The sequence below is a fragment of the Elephantulus edwardii genome, unplaced genomic scaffold (genome assembly GCF_000299155.1).
Source record: "Elephantulus edwardii isolate Elephantulus edwardi_28Jun2011 unplaced genomic scaffold, EleEdw1.0 scaffold00196, whole genome shotgun sequence".
NCBI classification, from domain to species: Eukaryota; Metazoa; Chordata; class Mammalia; order Macroscelidea; family Macroscelididae; genus Elephantulus; species Elephantulus edwardii.
In genome coordinates this window covers 6177661-6190323 of record NW_006399946.1, presented here as the reverse complement: position 1 = coordinate 6190323, position 12663 = coordinate 6177661, and the positions used below count along the sequence as shown (strand labels likewise).

At 39.3% G+C, this 12663-nt stretch overlaps 1 protein-coding gene and 1 pseudogene across 1 annotated transcript in view; both read right to left on the bottom strand.

The window, feature by feature from the left end:
• Positions 1-9393, bottom strand: part of LOC102863172 (proteasome assembly chaperone 2-like) — a 38383-nt gene extending 28990 nt beyond the window's left edge. The window contains exons 1-2 of the mRNA XM_006897020.1: positions 9227-9393; positions 5980-6038 (exon numbers count right to left, since the gene is read on the bottom strand). Of these exons, the coding sequence (XP_006897082.1) occupies positions 5980-6038; positions 9227-9335 (168 nt within the window). The 5' untranslated portion in view covers positions 9336-9393. The remainder of the gene's footprint in view (positions 1-5979; positions 6039-9226) is intronic.
• Positions 4270-5347, bottom strand: LOC102862760 (annotated as a pseudogene).
• Positions 9394-12663: the final 3270 nt, after the last annotated feature.

Here is a 12663-nt window from a genome sequence, read left to right as displayed (position 1 = left end):
TGATAGGGAATGGCAAAGGATACACTGACAAAGGAGATTAATCAGAACTGGCTTTGACAAGCACTATGGCAATTGAACAATTAAAACAGACATTTGGGCGGGGGGAAGAACGAACTGGGGAGGAGGGTAGAGAAAACAGTGCAACAATGAATGAATGAGAACCCAAAATCCCGGTAAATGTTCATTAAAACTAATAAAATTTAATAATAATTTTTTTAAAAAAGGAAAAAAATGTGAAACCCAAGTAAATTCTGGAGTTCCAAGTGTGGTCTCCTATCAGCCTAGAATTGTAGTCAAAGAAATATAGTTTGACAATCAAAAACAAATGAAATTAATTTCCAAGTTAAAAAAAAAGAAAAAAAAGAATGTCATCTAAGAAGAAAGCAAAAGGTCACTGCAAAGACTTTACAAAGATAAGACCAAAATGGAGATCAGAAGAGACTCTGAACATTGCACTAGAACACTGAGGCCCGAAACAAAGGAAGAGTTGGAGAAATAAGAGTTGGATGGAAGATTTCCAGTGCAGGTTGAGAAGACAAAGTGTTAAAACAAAATGTGCAAATGCTGGAGTCAGAAAATAAAATGGGAAGAACTCTCCTGGCATTTCTAAATCAATTTTTTGAGATATAATTTCAAGCCTCAACTTGCAATACTCAAGGATGCACAATCATGAATGATCCAGGAAGCATCAAAAGAAGATGGATGGTTTGAGGTAAAAAAAGAGAAGACAGAACATATAAAGAAAGACACTGTACCAAAATGAATTGACTGGTATGAAACCATTTCAAGAAGTAGTATGATCAACAACCAAAGGTGATAAAGAAGTTCAAGCTGAAGGTACTGGCAAAAATGATGCCCCAAGAACTGACGGAATAACAAATGATAGCTCCAACAAACAGTATGAAGCCTTGGATGTGCTTCTCAGGATATGCCAAGAAATCTGGAAGAAAGCTATCAACTGACTGGAAGAGATCCATTCCCCAAAAAGGGGATCCAATAGAATGTGGAAATTGTTGAAGAATATAATTAGTATAATATACACAGAAAAGTTTGCTGAAGATTATTTTAAAAAGTCTACAACAGTATAGTAACAGAGATCTGCCAGAAATTCAAATTGGATATAGAAGAGGCCAAGGCACCAAGGTTGTCACTACTGATGTCAGATGGATCTTTGTTGAAAGTAAAGAATATGAAAAGGATGTCTATTTGTGATTTACTGACTATGCAAAGACATTGGACTGTGTGGGTCATAACAAATTATGGCTAACACTGAAAAGACTGGGAATCCCAGGACACTCAATTGGGCTAAAGGGAAATTATACCTAGACCAAAAAAAAAGTCAGATGTCTGAACAGAGCAGGGGAGCAGTGCATGGTTTAAAATCAAGAAAGTGCAGCTGTATTCTTTTTCCATTCCTATTCGATCTGTATGCTGCACAAATCATCAACAAGCAGGACTTTATGAAAAAGAATGAGATATCAGAATCAGAGGAAGACTTGTCAACAACCAGCATTATGCAAATGACATAATCCTAATTGCTGAAAGTAAGGAGACTTGAAATGCTTACTACAGAAAATCAAAGCCCACATGGATTATAATATAGATCACAACTCAAAACCAAGAAAACAAAAATCATTACCACTAGGCCAACAAACATTATTTTAGATGGAGAAAAGACTGGATCCACAATTTCTTGGTACCAGCAGTCAAGAAATTAAAAAATGTATGACACCGGGAAAATCTGTTCTCAGGGGCCCCTCCAAAGTGCTAAAGGACAATGTTGCCAATGCAAAGAATAAGGTGCATCTGATCCCAGCCATGGCTTTTTCAATTACTTGCTTGCTATGCATCTGAAAGTTGGACAATGACCAAGGATGATAGACGCATCTATGCCTTTGACATTCAAATTTTAATAAAAAAAAACAACAACAATGGCGGGGGGGGGGGAGGAGCATCTATGCCTTTGAGTTGTTGTGCTGGAGAAGAATACTAAATAATTCATGGACTGCCAGAAGAAAAAAATAAGTGTAACCAGGGTGCTCTTTGGATGCAAGGATGGTGGAATTTTTGTCTCACACACTCTGGACATGTTGTTAGGAGGCAGTAGTCCTTGGAAAAGAACATCATGCTTGGAAAGGTCATTGTAAGAGAGGAAGACTCTCAACAAGACAGACTGACATGGTCACTGTAATGGGCTCAAATATATTGGAGATGGTAAGAATGGCACAAGATAGGGCAAGGTTCACAGGATTGTAATAGACTCAACAGCACATAAAGACAATAACTCAACACAATGTCTAATTAACCCTTCATATTGCTTTTCCCTTCATTCAATTCCCTCCAAGCCCAGTGAGCTTTGTGGTAAGGAGTTGTGCTGTCAATCAAAAAACACATGGTTTGAATTCGCATGCTGCTTTCTACAGGAGAAAAAACAAGCAATCTTCTATGCAATTTACTGTTTCTTAAAGCCCATTGGAGGGTCAGCTATGAGCTGGTTTCAATCCCACAATATATAACAAGACGACCATTTATTTTTACTACCTTCTCCCTTCCTTCCTATCACTTTTAATCCTTCAATATTGATTCCATACTTTAACTTTTTCTTAGCTTTTAATAATAGCAGTCTTAAACCACACTTTTCCTTCTGTGACTGACTTATGTCACTTAGCATAATTTCCTCTATATTCATCAATGTTGTACAGTATTTCTGACATTTTCCCAATTGTTTTCTTTTTAAATTAATTTTAATGAAAGTTTACAGACTTAGTGTTTTCAGTCATTCATTGTTGTACTTTTCTCCCTGCCCACCCCCCTCCTCCCAATTCACTTTTCTCCTAGAGTAAAAGAAAAACTCTTTCATTGCTATGCAATCCCTCCCAAGTTCACTGCACTGTGCAGCCTTCATTCTGGACTCCTGTCATGACAATAATACCTAATCATATATCCAAAACAGTTCTCTCCCTCATCTGTTGCAATGCAGTATACATCATTCCTCCCCTTCTTCTCTGTCTTCCCTCAACCCCAATGTTAGTCCTGTTTTACAATAGTGGCCCTATGCAGTATTTGTCCTTTTGTGACTGAGATATTTCACTCAGTATGTTTTCTAGGGTCATCCACTTAGCATAGTATTTCATGAGTTCCTTGTTTTCAGTGCTGCATAGTATTCTATTATGTGAATATATCAGAGCTTCTCCATTCATTTGTTAATGGGCATTTGGTTTGTTTCCAGCTGTTTGCTATTGCGAACAAAGCCGCAATAAACATGGGTGTGCATATATTTGCTTGGGTGGCAGCTATGGTTTCTTTCTTTAGGGTAAATTCCCAGAAGTGGAATTGCTGGGTCAAATGGTATTTCTATTTGTAACCTTTTGAGAAAGCGCCATACAGTCTTCCAAAGTTGTTGCACCATTTTACACTCCCAAGAACAGTGAATAAGGGTTCCAGTTTCTCCACAACCTCACCAGCACTTGTTGTTTGCTGTTCTGTTAAATTTTACTATTCTTACTGGGGTAAGATGATATCTCATAGTTGTTTTGCATTTTTCTAAATTTTTAACTGATGAATAATACTCCATTGTACTGAATATATCCTAGATTTTTATTTATTTATTTATTTATTTATTTTTGCTGTTCGCTGCAGCACTTTATTTTTACACAAGGCAGTGTTGCTGGGGCCTAATGCTCACACATGACAGTAGAAAAACCAACATTTGTCATCTCTAGAGTTGAGAATTGTGTGCAAAAACTTTACATAAATTAAAAGGATGAATACAATTTACAGGTTTCAATGCAAACCATCTTCCAACTCAAGACCAATAACACCCACTGTGATATGGCAGGAAACGGCTAAGAAAGGAAATCTGGTCCTAAGGCTCAAATTTTCCCAACCCCATCAGGCAAGGCCAGTGGTCAAGACCACCCTCCCAGCCTGCAATCTCTGGAGGTCCTGGAGCTGTCAGCTCTGCATGAATACTCTGCAGACAACAAGGTTGGGGAGGTGGGTCCTTGCATAGCCAATGGCCTTCTCTGCACTGCAGCCATAAGTGGCCATCACACGAGCTAAGGGTTGAAATCAAAGATATGTACAGGGTATTAAACACAGACTGAGGGAATAGATAACGTAGATAACAAGGTCATATGAACAACAAGGTCTAGCTCTGGTGCTGGTTTCGAGATACAGACTTCTTTTCAAAGGCTTCCAGTTTCAGAGGCTAGCATGAGGCGTGCAGGATGGCCACACTCATGCAGGCAGGCATCTGCTGCAATCCGTTTAGAAGCATTTGTGGTGGATGATGGAGGAGCCTGACTCATCGTACTCCTGTTTGCTGATCCACATCTGCTGGAAGGTGGACAGCTAGGCCAGGATGGACCTGATCCACAAGGAGTACTTGCATTCAGGGGCAACAATAATCTTGATCTTCATTATGTTGGGCACCAGTGCTGTGATCTCCTTCTGCATCCTGTAGTCGATGCCTGGGTACATGATGGTGCCCCCCCGGACAACACCGTGTTGGTGTAGAGGTCCTTCCTGATGGCCACATCATACTTGATGATGGAGTTGAAGGTGGTCTCGTGGATGCCACACGACTCCATACTCTGGTAGGACAGCTGGAAGTGCTTGTTGCCAATGGTGATGATCTGCCTGTTGGGCAGCTTGTAGCTCTTCTCTAGCGAGGACAAGGAGGCGGTGGTGGCCATCTTCTGCTGGAAGTCCAGCGCCACATAGCACAGCTTCTCCTTGATGTCACGCACAATTTTGCGCTCTGCCATGGTGGTTAAGCTGTAGCGTCACTTGGCGAGGATCTTCATGAGGTATTTGTTCAGGTCACGGCTGGCGAGGTCCAGACGCAGGATGGGTGGGACACCATGTAGTCCTCGTAGACTGGCACCATGTGGGTGATGTCATCGCCAGAGTCCATGATGATGCCCGTGGTGCAGCCCCACACATAACAGCAACAGCATGGCTTGGATGGCCACGTACATGGCGGGCATGAACATGATTTGGGTCATTGTCTTGATGGGTTCAGGACAGTAGAACTGGGTGCTCCTCGGGGGCCACATGAAGCTCGCTGTAGAGAGTGTGTTGCCAGATTTGCTCCATGCCATCCCAGTTGGTGATGATGCCGTGCTCGATTGGGAACTTGAGAGTCAGGATGCCCCACTTGCTCTGTGCCTCATCACCCATGTATGAGTCCTTCTGGCCCATGCCCACCATCACGTCCTAGTGCCAGGGCACCCCACAATGGATGGGAAGACCACGCGGGGGGCATCATCGCCTGCGAAGCCAGCCTTGTACGCGCTGGAGCCGTTGCGTTGTCAATGACCAGGTCGGTGATCTCTTCTTCCATGGTGACCTGTGAGAGGATGGCAGCAGCAGGCAGGAGAGCGAGGGAGTGTGGTTACAGCGGCGGCAGAGACTGAACAGATTATTTTTGTTTTGATGTTTGCATTTATTGCTATAAATTTACCTCTGACTACTGCTTCTGCTATGCCCCCAAAACTAGTGTTGTACTTTTATTTTTTTCAAGAAATGCTGAAAGTAATTTTTTCCCTTTCTTTATCTAGCAGCATCCAAGCATAGTGTTATTTCGTTTCCAAGTTCTTGTAGTTTTCCCTGATCTTTTTGTTGATATCTAATTTTATTGCACCATAATTAGAATCAGATGTTTCTTACACATACAGTAACTTACATCCGGTAAAAACAGGAGAAATGATTTCTGAATTCTAATTGTTAATGCTAAGGAACCATCAAGGTATAGTGGTAGGCTGCTGAATAAAAGGCTAGCAGTTTGAATCCTACTGTGTCAAGGCAGAAAAACAGGCAGTTTCCTCCATAAAGATTTACAGCCTTGGAAACATGATTGGAGAGAAGCTCTGAGTCAGAATTAACTCAGTAGCTGTGCATAAGTGTCAATGATAGAGCCTTACGGATCTTCTCAGCATATTTTACATTAACAAACTTAAAGGCAAATATACTAACCTTGATAAAAATGGATCTCAACTGAAGCACCACTAGCTTCCTTGAAGGCAATGAGTATACTATCAAGACAAGAAGAAAAGAAATAAGTATAATTTTAAAGATGAAGGAGCTATACAAGATTAAATTATTAATGTATTAAAAATTAAAATAGAAGAATTTTTGCCTCTAAACATCTTAAAAAATTAAAATGTATATAAAAGATTAAAATTAAAATGCTATCATTTTATGAAAATATTTTGTAAGTATCTTAATTTGTACTACTATTCTAGTCTATGAAATATGTTCATCTTGGAAAAAGTAACAATTTTGTTCTGCTGAAACAAAATATTTCAGATACCTTTGTTCAGATATCTTTGTAAGATAACACTCAATGGGAAGAAAGAAGAATAAAAGCACTGGAGAATATCTGCTATAGGAAAAGATCCTTAGAAAAGGTACATTTGTGGTTTTCAGGATTTTATGAGCCAATATGCATTCAGTTTTTCTGGGAACAGGACTTATAACTTTTATTAGATTCTTTAAGGAGTTAGTAGAGTACTAGCAATACTAAGGCCCAATTTTAACTCCAAAATATACTCTGAACGAACCAAGTGATAGAACAAGAATTTCTGAGGATGCAGAATTATTTTCCTTTGCTAAGGAGTAAGATTCTATTTACTATAAAAAAAGATCACACGAGAAAATTGTGCCTTGTTATAAGTGTTTTGAGGACTACTTCCTTGAGCTGGTGTGCTAGGATTTGGGGCTATGCAAGTCTAGTGAGCTCAAGATAGGTCCAGGGTAAAAGAAGCAAGGCTGGAGCAGGTTGCTTATGGAAAAGGGACAAAAGCATAGGCCACCCAGTCCCTAGTCTGTCACTAATGTACAGATAGTCTAATTCAACAAATCTACGTGAGGAAATGTGTGCCTGTAGGGGAGAGGAAGGTTAAGATTTAAAATATAAGATATATCACTGTCCATACTAGTAAGAGAACCAATTCCAGACTTATGATGAAATTACATTCTGATGACTCTAAGTTCTGACATAATCTGAATACCTCATTTTCCCCTCATTATTGCCTTTTACTATCAACATCTTTAAATTTTTTAAAAAATTTTTTATTTATTTATTTATTTTTTATTATTATTTGTGCGTGTGTGTACTGTCAAATCAGATCTGACTGGTACAGGAGGAGACTGTCCCTCCTTCTCTAGATGAGCATCTGGTGGATTTGAACTGTACACCTCTGGGACTGCAGTGCAGCTTCTTGCCACTAGGCTACCAGAGCTCGCCAACATCTTTAAATTTTAACACTTAACATCTGATAATAGCATCAGCAAATTACACTATAATATGTAGTACATATCACAAAGGACAAGATGTTTTAAAAAAACTACAAAATTAAGAAATAGTTGTTGAGTACAGTTTGCCATAACACTTGAAAATTGGATACCCCCTGTACTGTCTACATTAGTCTATCATGCAGTCATCTTTGGTCATCAAGATCCTGTTTGTAATTTGTTTCCCCCTTCTGATGGTATTTATTATGAAAGCAGTATCACCTTTTAGGTATTCTGGTAAAAATACTTTACCCTGTGAATCTAACTTCTAGTTACAGAAGATACAGCAACAGAGGAATAGGTCAAATTGAGTCCATAAAGAAGTAATCAAATAAATGCAGTAGTTGAGACATTCTACAGGGTAGTGTAACCAGTTTTGTTTCAGGAGGTCAAGCTTTATTGAAGGACTTGGAGACTAGAGTAAAAGAGTTCACAGACATAACAATCAAATATACTGTAAGTTCAGGATTGGATTCTGGTTTGGCTCTATCATAAGACATTCTGGGGTAAACTGTATTTATCTGAACACAGACAACATGCAGAAATACTTGTTAAACTAAATCAACTATTAAACATGTGATCTTAAACAAGCTGCTTAACATGTATATGCTATGGTTCCCTCATTTATAAAATTACCCAAAACAGTAGTTTTTAGGATTAAATTAATACATATAAATACAAATGTTGTTGCTGTGTACAGTAGAGTCAGAACCCATCCATAGCTGACCCTCCAGCGGGTTTTCAGAGGCAGTTAATTACATGGGAGGAGACTGCCCATCCTTCTCCTGCAGAGCAGTTGGTGGCCTTGAACCAAGAAGTACCTTCGGGATTGCAGCACAGTTTCTTGCCACTAGGCCACCAGAGCTCCCCAAATATATATAATATATTTATTTTTACGAGGGGACTGGGGACACAGTGCCCAGCTCACAGTAAATATTCAGTAAATAATCACTGTTATTATTTGGGGAAAGATTCAGTGACTGGAATAATCGGGAAGGGAGTGTCAGAGACAGTGCGATTGGCACAGGACAGAGCAGAGTTTAGGGCTGTTGTACATAGGGTCGCTATGAGTCACAAGCGACTCGACGGCACATAACAACAACAACAACAACATATAAATTCTAAGGGAGCTCTAGTGGCTCCGTGTAAGCAACTGTGCTGGTACATGTTCAAATCCTCTAGCTGTTTCACAGGAGAAAGAAGGGCAATCTCCGCACATGCAATTTACAGGCTGCACAAACCTGCTAGAGGGTCAGCTATGAGTTGCTTTTCACTTGACAGAACCCCACAACAACATAAGAATTCTAGTCTACCACTTCTGCATTTGTCTTTCCATCCCTTTGGGCTCCTCAATCAGGAGGCTGAAAGGTTAATAGAGGTAGAGTTCTTCTTTATGATCCACAGCTTTCCTCATCTCAAACCTCTTAACCAAACAGCATTAGTGTAAGAGGGACTGTGTTCCATAACTGATCAAGTCTGACATATTAATGATAAGTTATGGAAATACAGGCTAATGGAGAAGTCCATCCTTACTGAGTGGCAATTAAGCAAACCATGATCAGAGTTTTACCTTCTAATCACTTTATCAATTCAGTAACAATATGACAGGATGACTATGAAATTTAGATGAGGAAGGACATAGCACAAAACAGATTACGCTCATTTCCCAAATCCCCTCATATTAGTGATAAAGATATTATGGCCACTAAAAACAGAAAATAAGAAATTAAAAACAAAAGAAAACCAGATAATAGGGCAGTAAAGTCACTGCTAGGTACTGAAAAAGGAATTAGTAAATTTTACTTAAAGATACGATTATACCCCACTGAAGAACTGCCACTTAAGATTATACAAACAATATCCATGAGTCTATTTTTAACTTAACTCTGTAATAAAATAAAACAAAACAGGCTGAAGCCATACATACCTTCAGCATTTATACTCAGCTCTGCTGCACTGTCTTCTGTGGTTGCATAGGGATTGTTTCCAACCATTGGCACAAGACAATCAGTATAGAAGTAACCAACTTTAAACATATTCAGTGTGGAAATAATCAGATCTATTGCAAGCTGGCCAACATTTCCAACAGATACTGCTGGCTGAAAAGAAAATATTTTTCATAAATCACAGAAATTAGTACTGAATGCTTATGCTTATGAATAGCACAGTTAAATGCAACTCTGTCATTAGCTATAACTGTGTGACTTCCACAATCTTTGAGACTACTCATTTACCCCAAATTTTTTGTATAGTTTTTAAGACTTTTTTTAAAAAATCCATTGTTGCATTTTCTTCCTCTACTCCCCCAGCCCACTCCACAATGCACCCCTTGTTCCAGACTGTTGTCATACATATAATGTCTAATCATACATTTCTTTCTGACAGTTTTCCCGTCCATCTGTTCTGTTTTTCTTTCTCCCCTCGCCCATCAGAACTAATGCAATGCTTTCTCTATCCACTCTTTCCCCTTTCTTTCCCCAACCCCCTCATGTCTGTCCTATTTTATAACAGTGGTATTAAGCATTATTTGTCCTTCTGTGACTGAGATATTTCACTCAGCATAATGTCCACCAAGCTCCTCCATGTTGTGTAATGTTAAGTTTTACGAGTTTCTCAGTACTACATAATAGTCTATTGTGTAAATGTAAACCATAGTTTTTCTAGCCAATGTTATGTTGATGGGTACTTAAAACTTCCTGAGTTTACTAGGTGTCAATCACTGCTCTAGGCAATGATGCAGTTTTAAAAAAGAATCCTGCTGTTGTGGCTTCCTCTCTACTGAGGATGTAGTCTACAAATACATTGCAATACACAAATTAATAAAAAAAAAGGGTAAAACATACAGTAAAATATGCTAGCAGCAAGTGATACAGAAAAGAAATACACGGGACCTCTGTTGGCCTAGTGGCAAGAAGCTGCACTTCAGTCCCAGAGGTACGCGGTTCAAATCCACCAGATGCTCTGCTTGAGGAGGGACAATCTCCTGTACCAGTCAGATCCAATTTAATGGTACACACACATATACAAAAGAATAACATTAAAAAAAAATAAATTAAAAAAAGAAAAATACAGTGCATGAATAAATATACAGCTATGTGTAATGCTGGCTGTAAATTTAAACAGAATGTCAAGAAAAGACTCACTTCTAATAACAAGTGGCAACAGATCAGGAGGCTGAGGAAGAAAGGTACGAAAAACCTCTGCAAATGAACATCTCAAGAAGTGTTAAAGTAAGTGTAAAAGCTATGTGTTGTTCAGTGCTGTCTAGTCGACTATGATTCATATGAACCTATGAACAACAGACTGGAAAAATGATCTGCTAAGTTCAAGTACACTGTTGCAGTCACATCTCTTTGAAGGTCTTGCTTTCTTTGATTCTCTTTCATAGCTTGATATCTTTTTTCCTAAGACTGATCTCTTCTGACAACATGTACAAGGTATGTGAGATGGAGTTTCACTATCCTTGCCGTATACTGGCTGTACTTCCTCCAAGAAAGATTGGTTTGCTCCTTTGAAGTCCATGCCAACACCACAATTTAAAGGCATCAATCATTCTTGGATCTTCCTTGTTCACTGTCCAACTTCCTGATGCGTAAGAAGCAGTTGAAAATATCATGGTTTGGATCAGGTACATTTTAGTCTCTAAACTGACATCTTTGATATTTGACACTTTTCCCCAACACGTCTTTGATTTTTTGACTGATAGTATTAGGAGTATTAGAGAGCTCTGGTGGCCAAGCAGTAAGAAGCTGCACTACGAACTCAAAGGCACAAGGTTTGGTTCACCAGCTGCTCCACAGGAGAAAGATGGACAATCTCCTCCCATGCGATTTACTGCCTCTGAAAACCTGCTGGAGGGTCTGGTATGTGTCAGTTTCAACTTGACAGTACACAACCACCACCACCACCACCACCACTGCAGTGTTGATTGTGGATTCAAGTAAAATGAATTCCTTGACTCCATTTTATTCAAGGAAAATGTCAATCTTTACTCCATCTATCATGGTATTCTGTTATGTATGGCAGAGGTGGAACCCACTCACAGATGATCCTCCAAAGGATTTTCAGAGCTTTGGTGGCCTAGTGGCAAAAAGCTGCACGGCAATCCCGAAGGCATGTGACGTGGTTCAAGGTCACCAGCTGTTCTTAGGGAGAAGGATGGGCAAACTCCTCTACTGCATCTCTGAAAACCCTCCAGAGATCAGCTATGGGTCGGTTCCAATTCTACAGTACACAACAACAACAAATCATGCAGGAGACTGTCCATTTTACTCTGGTGGAGAGCTTGTAGATTCAAACCACTTGCTTTTGGATTAACAGCAAAACTCCTTACCACTAAGCCACTAGAGGCACAAGGCGTTATTATTTGGATGTCATATGGATCCTACCTGAAAACAGAGAATACCAGAATGATGTCTATTTGTATTTAATTGACAATGAAAAGACATTTGATTGTGTGAAGCATAATAAAGTATGGCTAGCACTGAGAAAAATGGGAGTCCCAGAACACTTAATTGTGCTAATGCAAAACCTATTCCTAGATGAAGAGGCTATTGTCCACACTGAGCAAGGGAGCACTGCATGGCTGAAAATCAACAAAGGTGTTTTCTCCTTTCTTCATACTTATTCAACCTGTATTTGCTGAACAAATAATTCCAGAAGCTGACTATATGAATAAGAATGTGGCACTAGGATTGCAGAAGACTCATCAACAATTTGTACTGCAATTAATACAACCTTGCTTGTGGAAAGCAAAGACTTCAAACACTTGCAGCAGCATATCAAAGTCTATAGCCTTCATTATTGATTACATCTCAACATCAAGAAAGTGAAAATCTTCACCAGAGGTCTAATAGATAATATCATGGCAGACGGAGAAAATATTGAAGTTGTCAGTGTTTTCATCTTATTTGGTTCCACAATCAACATCCTTCGTAATAGCAGTCAAGGATTTAAAAAATGTGTTGTACTGGGAAAATCTGCTAAGGACCTCTCCAAAGGGCTAAAGAGCAATGACTTGCTTTGCATCTGAAAGCTGGACAGTGACTAAGGATAACAAAAGAAGAACCGATGTCTTTGAGTTGTAGTTTTGAAGAAAAGTACTGAGTATCTCATGTACTGACATAAAAGAAACAGATGTCTGAAAAAGTACAACAAAGCAGAGTATTCCCCAAGGACAAGGATGGTGAGACTTTGGGGTCGCTGTTAGGAGAGACCAGTTTTTGGAAAAAGACATCATAGAAATGCTCTTTCTATCTACATGATAGGTCACAGTAAAGACTGTCAGCAAAATGGATTCACACAGTGACTGTATCAATGGGCTCAAGTGTATCAGAGATGATGAAGGTGGCACAATTTGGGGTA